Genomic DNA, 14,079 nt, shown 5'->3' on the forward strand with positions numbered 1-14,079 from the left:
AAGCCTTGTGGGGCGCCAGTGTTTGAGGATTATTGTGGACGAGGTGTTGTCACCTATCTTTATTGAATGTGGTCAATTGAAGGAAGTCAAGGATCTAGTTGCACAGGGGGGAACACAGTCCTAGGTCTTGGAGTTTAGAGATGGGTTTTGTTGAAATTATAGTGTTGAAGGTGAAGGTAAAGTCAATAAATAGGAGTTTAACATGGGTGTCCTTGTTGTCCAGATGTTCTATGGATGAGTAAAGGGCCAGGGGGATGATGTTTGCTGTGGGCCAATTATGGTGATAGGAAAATTATAGTGGTTCATGCCAATCTAAGAGGTTCACGTTGATGTGTGCCATTACAAACTAGTTGAAGCACTTCATAATGATGGATGTCAGAGCCACTGGGTGGTCGTCATTAAGGCATGTTACCTTATTTTACTTCAGCACCGGGATAATAATGGTCTTCGTGAAGCAGGTGAGAACCTCACGTCATAGGCAGGAGAGGTTAAAGATGTTTGAAAATGCTCCCACCAGCTGGTCAGTACAGGACCTGAGTGCACAGTGTGGGATTGTGTTCAAATAATGACCAAACCCGTTATAATCAGCCCTTACCAACCATCTCTCGGACCTGAACAGATTGGTGAAAATAACCTGTTTACTCATCAACTGCAGTAACACAAGTTCGAGGTGGCGATAGAATCCCGAAATATAGTTCATACACTAGCCTTTTTATACACCATTCTTAAATATATTAAAATTCCATTATCGTAGTGTTACATTGTAGTATCTGTAGTACACAAGGGTTTGAAGGACCTCTGTCCTGGGGGACAGGAGATGGGTTAAAACATGTACTAAATGTTGGCTGCTACTCCTGTTAGGGTTAGAGGTATCTGTCTGGTCTGCTTGCATAATTAAGAGGTGTTAGTTAGTAAAAAAACACTAGGTCTGGACAAGCAAATGAACGTCATTCTATTGAGCGGTGTGCAGATGAGATTGATTTTAGATTAAGATAAATGCTTGGCACAACATCGTGGGCTGAAGGGGCCTGTACTGTGTTATTCTATGTTCTATATGTGCTCTAAATAAGTTAAAAATTGTACCTGTACTTAATAAAAGAATAAAGGATATTAAACTGATTACCACAGCTGGGTTGTGAGATTTGTTTACTATCTGCATGGTGGCTCAGTGGTTAGCACTGCTGCCTCTCAGCGCCAGGGACACCGGTTCGATTCCAGCCTCAGGTGACTGTCTGTGTGGAGTTTGCACATTCTCCCCGTGTCTGTGTGGGTTTCCTCTGGGTGCTTCAGTTTCCTCCCACAGTCCAAAGATGTGCAGTTTAGGTGAATTGGTCATGTTAAATTGCCATAGAGTTAGGTGCATTAATTAGGGGGAATGGGTCTGGGTGGGTTACTCTTCGGAATGTCGGTGTGGACTAGTTGGGCCGAAGGGCCTGTTTCCACACTGTAGGGAATCTAGTCTTGTTGGTGTGAGTTTCATTCATTCATGCAATTTCACATAAGTGCTGTTTTGACAGTTTCTTAAAGGGATAAGGGCCCAATTAAAAGATGTTTAACATGTACGTAATAACTGGGGGAAAATGTTTGGTGTTCTGTAATCTGTTCAGGTCCAAGAGATGGTTGATAAGGGCTGATTAATATTATAATCTTTTCATAGTTTCTAGTAGGTCATGGAGATGTGATGGTGGGGATGGTATTGTTCTGGTTAGTAGTCTTTGATAATTATTCAGAGGTGGCTTTTGATGTAAAAATAGTCTGAGAGGGGTTGAAGTTGTAAGGGAGCAGTAATGGATTTGGAAGTATTGCTTTAATCTTAGTCCATCTTGCAATAGTAAAATAAATTACAGAATCGCAGTTTTATGAAACCATGTTATAGTAAATAACGGGTTAGTGAAGGGTTATAAATGAGTGAACAGGAACCTGGCATTTAAGAATATAGCGAGCTGGTGAGTGAGTTAATAAAGATAACAACCTATAACACAATATCTCACAATGGCTGGAGACTCCATCCAGGCCAGTTGATTTCCATGAGTTCACCCTCTAGAAGGTCAATCTGATGTCTGAGGCGGTCACTGTGGATACAGGTGCAACCGAGGCTGTTGGGGCAGGAGCCATCATTTCACTGACCTGTCAATCAAAATGAGCAGAGAATGGATTGAGCTCATCAGGGAGAGACACTGACTAGTGAGCAGAAATTACCGAATGAAAGCAATTTGAAATACCTACACAAATGACAGATTTGAAAGTGTAATCAAAGGAGGAATCTGCATGGGGCAGGGAGATGGAGGAGAATCTCCTCCCTGTTAAACATTTTACATTATTACATTCTCATACTCTCCACCTCATGTTGATAATTGCTCCTCCCATTTTCTACAGTTATTCCAAACTCTTAATAAGTATAGTTACTCCACCTCCCTGCTTCCCCCTCTATCTGTTCTAAGTGCATTATATTTTGCAGCTTTTAATTATTAGTCCTCTTTTCCTGAAGCCATACCAGTTGTTAAGCCTACTATGTCTGGTTCCTCCCATAGCTACCTTCAGACTCTCCTGTTTAATTGTGGATATTATTGTACAGACAATTTTCATTTTTCCCAGCACTTTATCTCAATTTCTATTCAAGCATCTTCTTAGCCTTTCTCTCTAGCTCTATTTACTTGCTTGTCAGAACTATCTGCTCTTTCTTTTGTCATCAGTAGCTTGTAAATTTTAAAACTGGTCTCTCCCTTCGTTTACCAGCTGTCCAGAATCAGATTGCTACTTAGAGTTCATTCCCTCTGTTGAAGGGGTTGCACCACACTGTGGATGTTAAACAAGGAGGAGAATTTATGTCTCTCTCACTCAAATACAGGGGGCGTGCTGAATAACACTTGCAAACATAGAACAGAGGAGATCAATTTGAAAGCAGCAAAGAAATGATTCAATTCGCAAAAGCTCAAGTACAAACAACTGACACAATCTATTTATCAATGTGCTTGCTTTTAAAATAAGCCAAATCTCTTCTAAAGTTTTCCAAGGAAGCTTTTTGAAAATTTTATCAGTCAAGGTTGTATGGCCTTCACTGCCTGCTATTTCAGAATGGTATGGTTAAAAAGGTTTAATACTGTGGACTCATGTGACCAAGTCTCCCAGGAAGGCTGGATTGGGGGAAACCGTGACTGTCAAGACCAAATATTGCATTGCAAATAACCAGCTATCTATGGCTCATCTCAGAGGAGCAGTAGAATGTTGTTATTCACACATCTCCTGTGGTGACTAGCAATTCTATTGGTTTTTTTTATTTCTGTCTTTTTGACAGTATCTAACATGATAATTAGCACTCTAGGCCCATCAGGAGGTACCCGAGGCGTTGGCCATTGGCTGATTTTTGGCTTTTGGAAGGCTACTCCTCAATCCAGTTACAACTGCTATCTTTGTGGATTTGTTTTTAAAACAGTGACAATATATGGACTCGTATTAAAGTTGGTTTGCTTTATTAGTTTGTAACAATTTCTCCTTCCTATGTTCTCATGCCTCGCTTTGTTTACACTTAGACTGTTTTTGTTTCTTGACAATTCATCTGTCCAATCTTCCTATTTTAAAGCTTCTAGCTGCTACCTTCCTATTTACCTTTCCACTAGGGTACTGAGAGAAAGTGGGGTCTGCAGATGCTGGAGATCAGAGCCAAGAGTATGTTGCTGGAAAAGCACAGCTGGTCAGGCAGCATCCGAGGAGCAGGAGAATTGATGTTTCGGGCATAAGCCCATCAAAGGAATGCAGTTGGGAACCTCGGGGTGGAGAGATAAATGGGAGGGGGTGGGGCTGGGGGGAAGGTAGCTGAGAGTGCAGTAGGTGAATGGAGGTGGGGATGAAGGTGATAGGTCGGAGACGAGGGTGGAGCGGATAGGTGGGAAGGAAGATTGACAGATGGGACAGTCATTAGGGCGGTGCTGAACTGTAAGGTTGGAACTGGGGGAGGTGGGGGGAGGGCAAATGAGGAAACTGGTGAAATCCACATTGAAGCCATGGGGTTGGAGGGTCCCGAGGTGGAAGATAAAGTGTCCTTCCTCCAGGCGTCAGGTGGCGATGGAGGAAGCCCAGGACCTGCATGTCTTCAACAGAGTGAGAAGGGGAGTTGAAATGTTCGGCCATGGGGTTGATTGGTGTGGGTGTCCCGGAGATGTTCTCTGAAGCGCTCTGCGAGAAGGCATCCAGTCTTGCCAATGTAGAGGAGACCGTAATGGATACAATAACTGACATGTGTGGAAGTGCAGATGAAACATTGATGGATGAGGAAAGCTCCTTTGGGGCCTTGGATTGAGGTGAGGGGGGAGGTGTAGGCGCAGGTTTTACAATTCCTGCGGTGGCAGGGAAAGGTGCCAGGATGGGAGGGTGGGTTGTCAGGGGGTTGATCCCACCCCTTATGTAGTGTTATTATTAACTATGGTAACCTGACGACTGAAACCAGGCTCTTACGGAGAACATGTATCAGAAGATTGATTGATAGAGCAACTAGATGCATCTTGGACATTGGTATATTCCGGTTTCAAGTGGGTTGATTAATTGACTTTCCTGATAGATTACAAAGTACAGCAGCTGTCATTCAGGAGGAGCTGCTACATTGCATGTGAGATGGAGTCACACTAATGTCATCAACAATCCCGGTTCAGGAAAGTCCATTCTATCGATACCTTCTGATTTCCGAACCGGTGCCAGTCTTCCATGGATAAGGACCTCTTCCCTACATTTCAATTCTCCCAATCTCTCTGCTCCTGTGCTAATTTACATGGAGCACAGAGATTGTTCTCGTCCAAATCCTGCTGTTACTTTCTCAGCCCTTCCTCTGCTTTTTTATTCCACATGACCACAATAACTGGATTTACCCTGTCCCTTTACAAACTTCTCTCCCTAATAGTCATACACTCCCTTTCGTGAGCCAGTTTTGGGTTTGAATACATTCTGGATAAAACTGTCCAGAAACCCTTTCCCTCTCCTCTCAGTCTCAGTACATGTTGTTCCCCATCTTGGACTAGATTAATTGATAGATGTAAAGATGCAGTTTAACTTGAGGGAAGGTGGTGGTCAAGTGCTATTCTCACTGGACTAGCAATCCAGAGAGCCAGGTAATGTGGCCGAGTGGTCAATGGCGTTGAATTGAAAGGCACGCAGTGGCTCAGTGTTTAGCACTGCTGTCTCAGGGACCTGGGTTCAATTCCAGCCTTTTGTGACTGTCTGTGTGGAATTTGCATGTGCTCCTCATGTCTGTCTGGGTTTCCTCCAGATGCTCTGGATTTCTCACATCGTCCAAAGATGTGCAGGTTAGGTGGATTGGCCATGCTAAATTGTTTGTAGTGTCCAGGGATGTGTGGGCGAGGTGGATTAATCAGGATAATTGCACAGTTACAGGGATAGGAACAGGGAAAGCACCACCACCCTCTGTCCCCTACCTTCTAGCCAATTCATCTCCAAATGAATAGTTCTCCCTGTATTCCAGATGATCTAATCTTGGTAACCATTCTACCATGCCCTCAACTTTTGAACCAATGGCTTTGCAAATTGCCTTGTCCTTGTTGACCATTCATTCCCCTCATAATGTGGCTAATGTGAATATAAATGTTGAAGAGCCATGCATCCTCCATAGCTGCATGAGCTATGTCCATGTGTGCAAAATAGCCTGGCAGTAACAGTCAAGGCATTGCCTCCCTGAGCTCCGGTGCGAAGCTGTGAACAGGCAAAAATGGCATGTGAGATGGTCTCAAAGTGACCCCTGGGACATGGTGAGACTGGTCATTTGGTGATGCCAGCTGTTTGGACATCTAGTGATGCTGGTTAGTCAGTGCCCATGGAGCATGCAGGGAGTTGGTGGTAACATGGAGCTGGACAAAGGCTCAGAGAAGCAAGGTGTGAGCTGTGTTGCCGGATCAATGTTTCATGTTTAGATTTGGCGCTATCTAGTTTGTCAGGGAAGTGGGGAAGCTGCATCAAAATGAAGCAAGTTATCTGTTCAGGAGATTCCAAACTCACTGTTTAAATGTAGGGGGAAACCCTACATTTCTCTCAACATCAGCAATCTGATTTTGTTTCATCCTTTGTGTTTTCCAAACTTCCTCACCATTGTCCATGTTGCTTGAGGCATTGGAAAATTCTGCCCAAAGTTGCATCTAATGTCCACAGGAGTTCAACCTGCCTGGCATGTTAGGCATTCCCGAATGTGTGCCTTTTAAAACCTCATATTGCCACAAACACTCTGACATTGGCAGGGACTGACCTGAAAGTTGAGACAATCACCAAGGTTGGAGACAATCTTTATTGGTCTTAATTCAACAACAACATGATGTTGTTTCCTGAGCAGTGTTGATATCGTGAAAGGGCAGTAAATGTGCTTTGAATTGGAACAATATTATCCAGTGATCCTGCCCCTCACTGATAATTCAGCCAAATCAGTGCAGACATGTGTAATCATTAACTTCACTGCAAATCTCACAGTGAACCATACAAAGAGACAACAGGAACTAGTGACCAGAAGCTTCATCAGGGACAAAAACTTTATGAAACATCACAAAATGAAGAGTGAGTTGGAGGTTGGGAAGTGAATTCCAGTGTTTGAATTTCAACAACTGAAGGCACGGCTTTTTCTTGCTGTTTCTGTGAAATAATCCTATTGAAGGGTGTGTGTGTAAGTTTTGGTGAGAGTTATAAATTTTAGTCAAACAATGTGCTGGAAAAGCAGCCAGTCAGGCAGCATCCAAGGAGCAGGAGAGTCGACATTTCAGGCATAAGCCTTTCATCAGGATTGCAGAGGGAGGCCCAAGGGGACTGAGAGATAAAAGGTGGAGCTGGGGGGAAGGTAGCTTGGAAGGCAATAGGCAGATGTAGGTGGGGGTGATAGTGATAGGTTGGAGCAGAGGGTGGAGTGGATAAGTGGGAAAGAAGATAGACAGCTTGGACAGTTCAAGAGGGTGGTGCTGAGTTGGAGGGTTGGATCTGGGATAAGGTGGGTGGAGGGGAGGTGAGGAGACTGGTGAAATCGACATTGATGCCATGTGGTTGGAGGGTCCCAAGACGGAAGATGAGGCGTTCTTCCTCCAGGCGTTGGGTGGCTTGGATTTGGCGGTGGAGGAGGCCCAGGACTTGCATGCCCTTGGCGGCGTGAAAGGGGGAGTTGAAGTGGTTGGACACAGTGCAGTGGGGCTGGTTGGTGTGTGTCCCCCAGAGATTTTAGTCGGGGAGGAGGGGATGCTATCTGTTTGGTGAGTCTTTGGTATTTGGTTAAGATCTTTTCTACTCTTAAAATTTAACATAGCTAATTTGATGGTAAAGTTAACAAAATATATAAAAAAGCAACACAAATAAGTTCTAATAGAATTAAATAAGGAATTAAAGTTCATTATAGTGGCAGGATAGGTGACGTATCAAGGCTTCAGCACTTGGGAGCGTCTGGATAGCATGGTGAATGAAGACAACCCCATCTGCAGTCAGTGTTGGATGGATGAGCAGCTTTGGCACAGAGTTTATGACCTGGAGACTGCTACGCATCAAGGAGAGAGAAAGTTACTTGAATGTTTTGTACCAAGAGTCAATGACACCACTTAGGATTGATCCTACAATTTGATGAGTATTAAAGGGACAAGAGCACCCACTTCAATGATTCACAGTGATCAGTGTCAGCTTGCTGAATACAGCATCGCTGTCTGGATCCAGAACTCTGCCATTCCTTGGCCTTAGTGGCAGCCAGAAAGAAAGTTAGAGGGAGCTCTGGATGGGAGTGTCAGCCTCTGCACCTGTCTAATAGTTTTGAGATTCTCTTAAGCCTATTGAATGACTGCAGGAGTGGCTGAATTCTTAAACATTAAGGAATTAAGGATTATTACATGAGCTGCATACAAATTGCCATAGGGTATGTGAATTATAGAGAGACATATATGTAGCTCAAAGACGGGCATGGGAGAAATTGGTTCATGCACCATTGTCATCAATACTGGGGCAAGTGGGTGCTGCTGACCTGTCATGGCAGTATAACCTAGGAAAGTAGAGAGGGTTTTAAATTTAAATAGTTAGGGTAAGGGTTCAAGTGTGGAAAGGTACGATAGCTCAAAGACTGGAAACAAGGTAAGTGTAAAATAAATGATATCAGAAATGGTAGGAATGGACAGAGAAAAAAAAAACTTAGGAGTACATTAACAGTCAAAATTAGACGCTGCAAAGACAACAGAAAGACAAAACTAAAGGCTCAATTTTTGCATGTACATAGCATTCAGAACAAAGTCAGTAAATTGATAGCACACATTTGAAGTAAATAAATATGATGTGATATGATTTGATTAGAGTCAAGACTGCAACAAGACAAAAATTAGACCCTGAATACTGTGGGGTGCATGATATTCAAGTAGATTAAGAAATTCAGTCAAGGTGGAAGAGTAGCGCTGAGGATCAAGGATGGCATTTTTGCAACAATTAGAGATGACTTGGTTCAGTAGATCAGGAGATAGAACTGGTTTTGATGAAAGTGGGAAATTATAGGGGAAAGAAGTGACAAGTGGGAATGGTGTACAGGTCACTGAACAGTAGTCACAATCTGAAACAAAGTATTTAAGAAGAAATTTTGGGTGGTTTTGATAAAAGGATGATAATATTCATGGGTGATTTTAATCTACATATAAAATGGAAAAATCAGATTGACTATAGTAGCCTGGTTGAAAAGTTCAAGGAGTACTTTTAAGGTAGTTTTTTTAGAGCAGTGCATTCTGGAACTGACCAGAGAGCAGATTGTATTAGACTTAGTATTGTGTAATGTGACAGCTAATTACTAATGTCAAAGTTAAGGTACACTAAAGAGCATTGCCCACAATCATAGAAGCATAGAATTCCTACAGTGCAAAAAGAGGCCATTCAGCCCATCAAATTGGCATCAACGATCGAAGGACCATCACACCCAGACTCACCACCAGTCTGCCCCACCTTAAATCCATCACCCTGCATTTCCTATGGCTAACCCACCAACCCTACACATCCCTGGATACTATGGGCAATTTAGCATGACCAATCCACCTAACCTGCACATCTTTGGACTGTGGGAGGACCAAAGCATAGATGCAGAAATGGGGAGAAAGTGCAAACTCTACACAGTCACCCAAAGCTGGAATTGAACCCAGGTCCCTGGTGCTCTGAGGCAGTAGCACTAACCACTGTGCCATCATGTTGCAATATGCTTGAATTTTACTTCTAGGTTGAATCCAAATACAGGCATGAAAGCTAATCAAACTAGAATACTGGTAGATTCACAGTCTAGATCAACAAACGTACAGTGGCACACTTTTAAGGAGATATTTCAGAATACTTAGGATAAGTGAATTCCTACCATAAAGAAAACTTCAAAAAAACCCACCACCAGTCAGTTAACTAAAGAAGTTAGGGAAAGCATCAAATGTAAAGAAAAAGCATATAATTATGCCAAGGTTAGTGGCAAGTCAGGTTCTAAAGAACAGCAAGGAATGTTGCAACAGTTAATCTGCAGAAGCTAACTAGGAATGGAAAAAATAAGATAGCAATGTTTATTCAGATATCCAAAGGAGAAGAGAGTGTGGTCTCCCAGAAAATGAGAATGGAGTATTCACAAGAAGTAATGAGGAAATGGTGGATCAAATAATGAAATGTTTGTCTTTTGTTTTCACTATAGGGGATGCAGAAAATTATTGCAGTAATAGCTGTAAACCAGGAGGAGGAAGGGAGGGAGGAACTAACTAAAATTACACCAGGAAGGAAGTGATACCGAACAAACTGATGGAGCTGGAGGCTGAGATATCTGAGTCCAAATGGACTTCATCCTAGGGTCTTAAAAGAAGTGGCTAATGCGGTAATAGATGCATTGTGTTAATTTATCAAAATTCCCTCAATCCAGGAAATCTTCAGTCAGACTAGAATGTATCATATAAGTAAGGTAAAAACAATGACTGCAGATACTGGAAACCTGAGTCGAGATTAGAGTGGTGCTGGAAAAGTTCAGGTAGCATCCGAGGAGCAGTAAAATCAGCAAAAGCCCTTCATCAGGAATACAGGCAGAGAGCCTGAAGGGTGGAGAGATAAGTGGGATCTGTATCATATAAGTAGCAAGTTTGGGGGAAGACAGAAAACAGGATAATATAGACCAGTTAGCTTGACATCTGTTGTAGGGGAAGGTATTAAAATTAATCATTAAAGAGATTATAGTGACACATTTAGAAACGTTAAATGAGCAATTACACACTCAATGTGATCAGGAAAAGTCAACAAGATTTCATCATAGGGAAATCATATTTAACCAAGTTACAGAGGTCCTTTGAAGGAGTAACATGCACTGTGGATATTTGGGAATGAGTAGACATACTGTATTTGGAATTTTAGAAGGCAATTTAAAAAGTGCCGAATTAAAGGTTATTGAGGAAAATAGAAGCTCGTGACATGAGGGGCTGACATATTAACATTGTAGAAGATTGGCTGACTGGCAGAAAACAGTGTACCTGAATGGGTTTTCCCCTGATTCACAGGATGTGATGGTTGAGTTCTGTTGGGGCCTCAACATTTTACAGTATCCATCAATGATTGAGATTAGGAAAGTAAATGCTTTTGCTAATTTCACAGAATGACATCAAGGAAAGGAAGTAAGAAAATCTGTTCAGAAGAAGAGATGAAGAATTTTGCAGAGAGCTATTGATCAGTTGAGTGAGTGAACAAAAATCTGGCAGATGGAGTATATTGTGAAAAAAATGAAGTTTTTCATTTTGATAGAACAAATAAAAAAGCAGAAAATAAATAGAGAACAACTGCAGAATTCCAAGGTTCAGAGGGATTTAGGTTTCTAGTGCAAGACTTAAATGTTAGTTAATGGTAGTGAGGAATTGAACATAAAGGTAAGGACTACATCAAATACTGAATTGTTTTTGTCTCCTTAGTCAAGAAAGGATGTAAAGGCAGTTCGAAGATTTTCTAAGTCAGAAGTCATACAATTCCAGGCTATAGCCCAACAGGTTTATTTGAAATCACAAGCTTGATGAAGGAGCAGCACTCCAAAAGCTTCTGATTTCAAATAAATTTGTTGGACTATAACTTGGTGTCGTGTGACTTCTGACCTTGTCTACCCCAGTCCAACACCGGCATCTCCACATCGAAGATTTACTCGATTGATATCAGGTATGAGTGTTTACTTATGAGGATAGGGGTTGTTTTCACTGGTGTTTAGGAGCATAAGGAGTAACTTGATTGAATTGGAGAAGATTCTGGATGGTGTTGGCAAGGTGGAAGTGGAAAATGTTGCCTCTTATGGGGTCAGTCCAGAACTAATGGACACTCTTTTGAAATTGGAGGCTTCCCATTTAAGGTATAGATGCTGAGACTATGAGCCAAGCACTGGAAAATCGGACTAGAATACTGTAATTAGGTGGCTGCTTTTGACTGGTGTGGAAACAATGGACTGAAGGGGGCCTAATACATAATACTCTATGAAAACATTTCTCTCAGACTTTGGTACTGTCTGTTTCAAAGGTAGGGCATTGAATATTCTTAAGGTGGAGCTAGATAACATCTCGTTAAGCAGGGAATCAAAGGTTATTGGATGTAGATGGGAATCTGGAATTCAAAACAGAAACAGATCAGCCTTGATCTTGCTGAAAGGCAGAATACACCCAAGGAGCTGAATTTTCTACATTGGCACCTATTTTGTATTGTCCTATGTTTGTATGTATACTTCATTTGGGGGCTGCATATTTCAATGGCTGTTGTACATTTCAATAAGGAGGAGCTGTATATTTCAGTGAGACTGTGTTGCAATTTTTCACTCTTTTCGCCTTGTCACCTGTCCACTTGCAACTTCCTCGATGTTGGATTTTGTAGGTTGCTGTTTGTAGTATTCCTGCTCCCCTGCAAATCAAAAATGCACAACACACAAAATCTGTGAATTCACCTTGTGTGAATGATTGTGGGGTAGGTTGCTGCATCTGCACCCTGTATTCTGTTCAACAGAGAACACAACGTACAGCAGCAGCAATGGGATAGGCAACCTGCTTCTCTTACTCCAGGTTGCCTCTTCAAGGAATACTGCATAAAAGGATTACTGCAATGGAAATTATTGGAAACTGCCCAGAACAGACACTGAGCTCTATTGTGAGCAGAAGGTGAGATGTCATTGGACCCTGGGGTCACTCGCTGAGGGAACAACTGACTAGGGTGATAAACCTGAGGTCCATGAGGCAGTTCTAGAAGGAAGGGTAATAACCTCTCCCAAGTGGTGAACGTCAATGAATGGATCTGCCAGCCACCATTCCACCAGCCTCCCTCTCGTGCACACGTGAGTGAATACAGGGTACAGCGCAGCCATAACTCTGAAGAGGTCAATGGAGGCAATTCCAGATTTTAGGACCAAAGCCAGTTGGGAATGGGAACTGTGTCCTGACAGTCTTGAGAGTGATTGAAGTCCCCTGGGAATGGTTGTTGAGTGAACTCAAAATCTCCTCTTTTCTCTTTGATCTTTGTGAGGATGAAGTACAATGATCCTTTCTGATTTTTCTGTGGAAGTTGGAAAGGAGCACATAATGGTCCCAGATTGTAATCAATGAGTGACAGTATTTATGGTTTCAGTACATGCTGATGAAACATGTTATATTTGCATGTAGTATATTGTTCAACAGGTTGCAATAAAATCAATCCGGAAAGATCGAATCAAAGATGAACAGGATATGGCACACATCCGACGAGAGATTGAAATCATGTCATCCTTAAACCACCCTCACATCATCAGCATCTATGAAGGTTTGTACCTTTGCCCTATTTATAGCTTTCTCTGTGACAGATGATGCAGGTCCCACAGTGTGAATTACAGAAGCAAGGCTCCTGATAGTTACATGAAACATTTGGAAGGTTTGAGGATTGTGGAACCTTGAAAAAACCTTGGGGTGATCCCCAGCAAAAGGGACCAGTCGGAAGTAAGGATAGGGGGTCAGACTGGCAATCAAGAGTGAGAGGAGGTTGGGAGACAATATGATACAATGAAGGAATTGGGAGAAGTTAATGAAGTTAGATGGGGCATGGTGAAGGGTTGGGTACAATGGAGGGGGCATTGGAAGTGATAGGGTGTGCAACAGCGGGCATCTGCAGAGGTGGGATCTTAAGACATGATTATCCTCAAGTCCATCCTTTTCCTCATGACTTTTAACTCCCTTACTGACTAAAATCTATCTCCGCCTAAATGACACAGCCTCATCAATCCTCGGCAACTTTTAAAAAAATCCAGATTCAGTGCCTTCCAAGGGAAGAAATTCCTCTTCACCCCTGTTTTGAACAGGCCTTTGTGTGGGTATTCCAGGATTTTGACCCAATGGTAGTGAAGGAATGGTGATATATTTCCAAGTCAGGATGGTGAATGGCTAGGAGGGAAGTGTGCAAATGGATGTGTTCCCATGTATCTGTTGCCCTTGCCCTTCAAGGTAGTAAAGGTCAAGTGTTGTCTCCAGGCCTATAAGCAGGGGATGGCATTAAACATAAAATTAGAGATACATGTAATGAGGAATACAGGGGTGACTTCAAGCTACATTCACTACTACATTTATATTTACTACTACATTTACATGTGCAAACAACATTAGCAACAATGGGTGGCACGGTGGCACAGTGGTTAGCACTGCTGCCTCACAGCGCCTGAGACCCGGGTTCAATTCCCGCCTCAGGCGACTGACTGTGTGGAGTTTGCACGTTCTCCCCGTGTCTGCGTGGGTTTCCTCCGGGTGCTCCGGTTTCCTCCCACACTCCAAAGATGTGCAGGTCAGGTGAATTGGCCATGCTAAATTGCCCATAGTGTTAGGTAAGGGGTAAATGTAGATGTAGGGGTATGGGTGGGTTACGCTTCGGCGGGGCGGTGTGGACTTGTTGGGCCGAAGGGCCTGTTTCCACACTGTAAGTAATCTAATCTAATCTAAAAAAAAACAATAGTATGGTGAGTTCCTGAAGTGTGTGCAAGACTTTTTTTTTAGATCAGTACATCGATCAACTCAGTGACACACTATCCTAGATTTGGAACAATGAGAAGGGATTAGTTAATAATCTTCTTGTGAGAGATCCTTGGGAAAAAATTATCAT

General features: G+C 42.5%; 1 protein-coding gene across 1 annotated transcript in view; it reads left to right on the forward strand.

The window, feature by feature from the left end:
- Nucleotides 1-14,079, forward strand: part of nuak1b (NUAK family, SNF1-like kinase, 1b) — a 69,119-nt gene that overhangs the window by 15,452 nt on the left and 39,588 nt on the right. Inside the window, exon 2 of the mRNA XM_072562428.1 lies at nucleotides 12,636-12,756. Coding sequence (XP_072418529.1) covers nucleotides 12,636-12,756 — 121 coding nt within the window. The remainder of the gene's footprint in view (nucleotides 1-12,635; nucleotides 12,757-14,079) is intronic.

The sequence above is a fragment of the Chiloscyllium punctatum genome, chromosome 44 (genome assembly GCF_047496795.1).
Source record: "Chiloscyllium punctatum isolate Juve2018m chromosome 44, sChiPun1.3, whole genome shotgun sequence".
Lineage (NCBI taxonomy): Eukaryota > Metazoa > Chordata > Chondrichthyes > Orectolobiformes > Hemiscylliidae > Chiloscyllium > Chiloscyllium punctatum.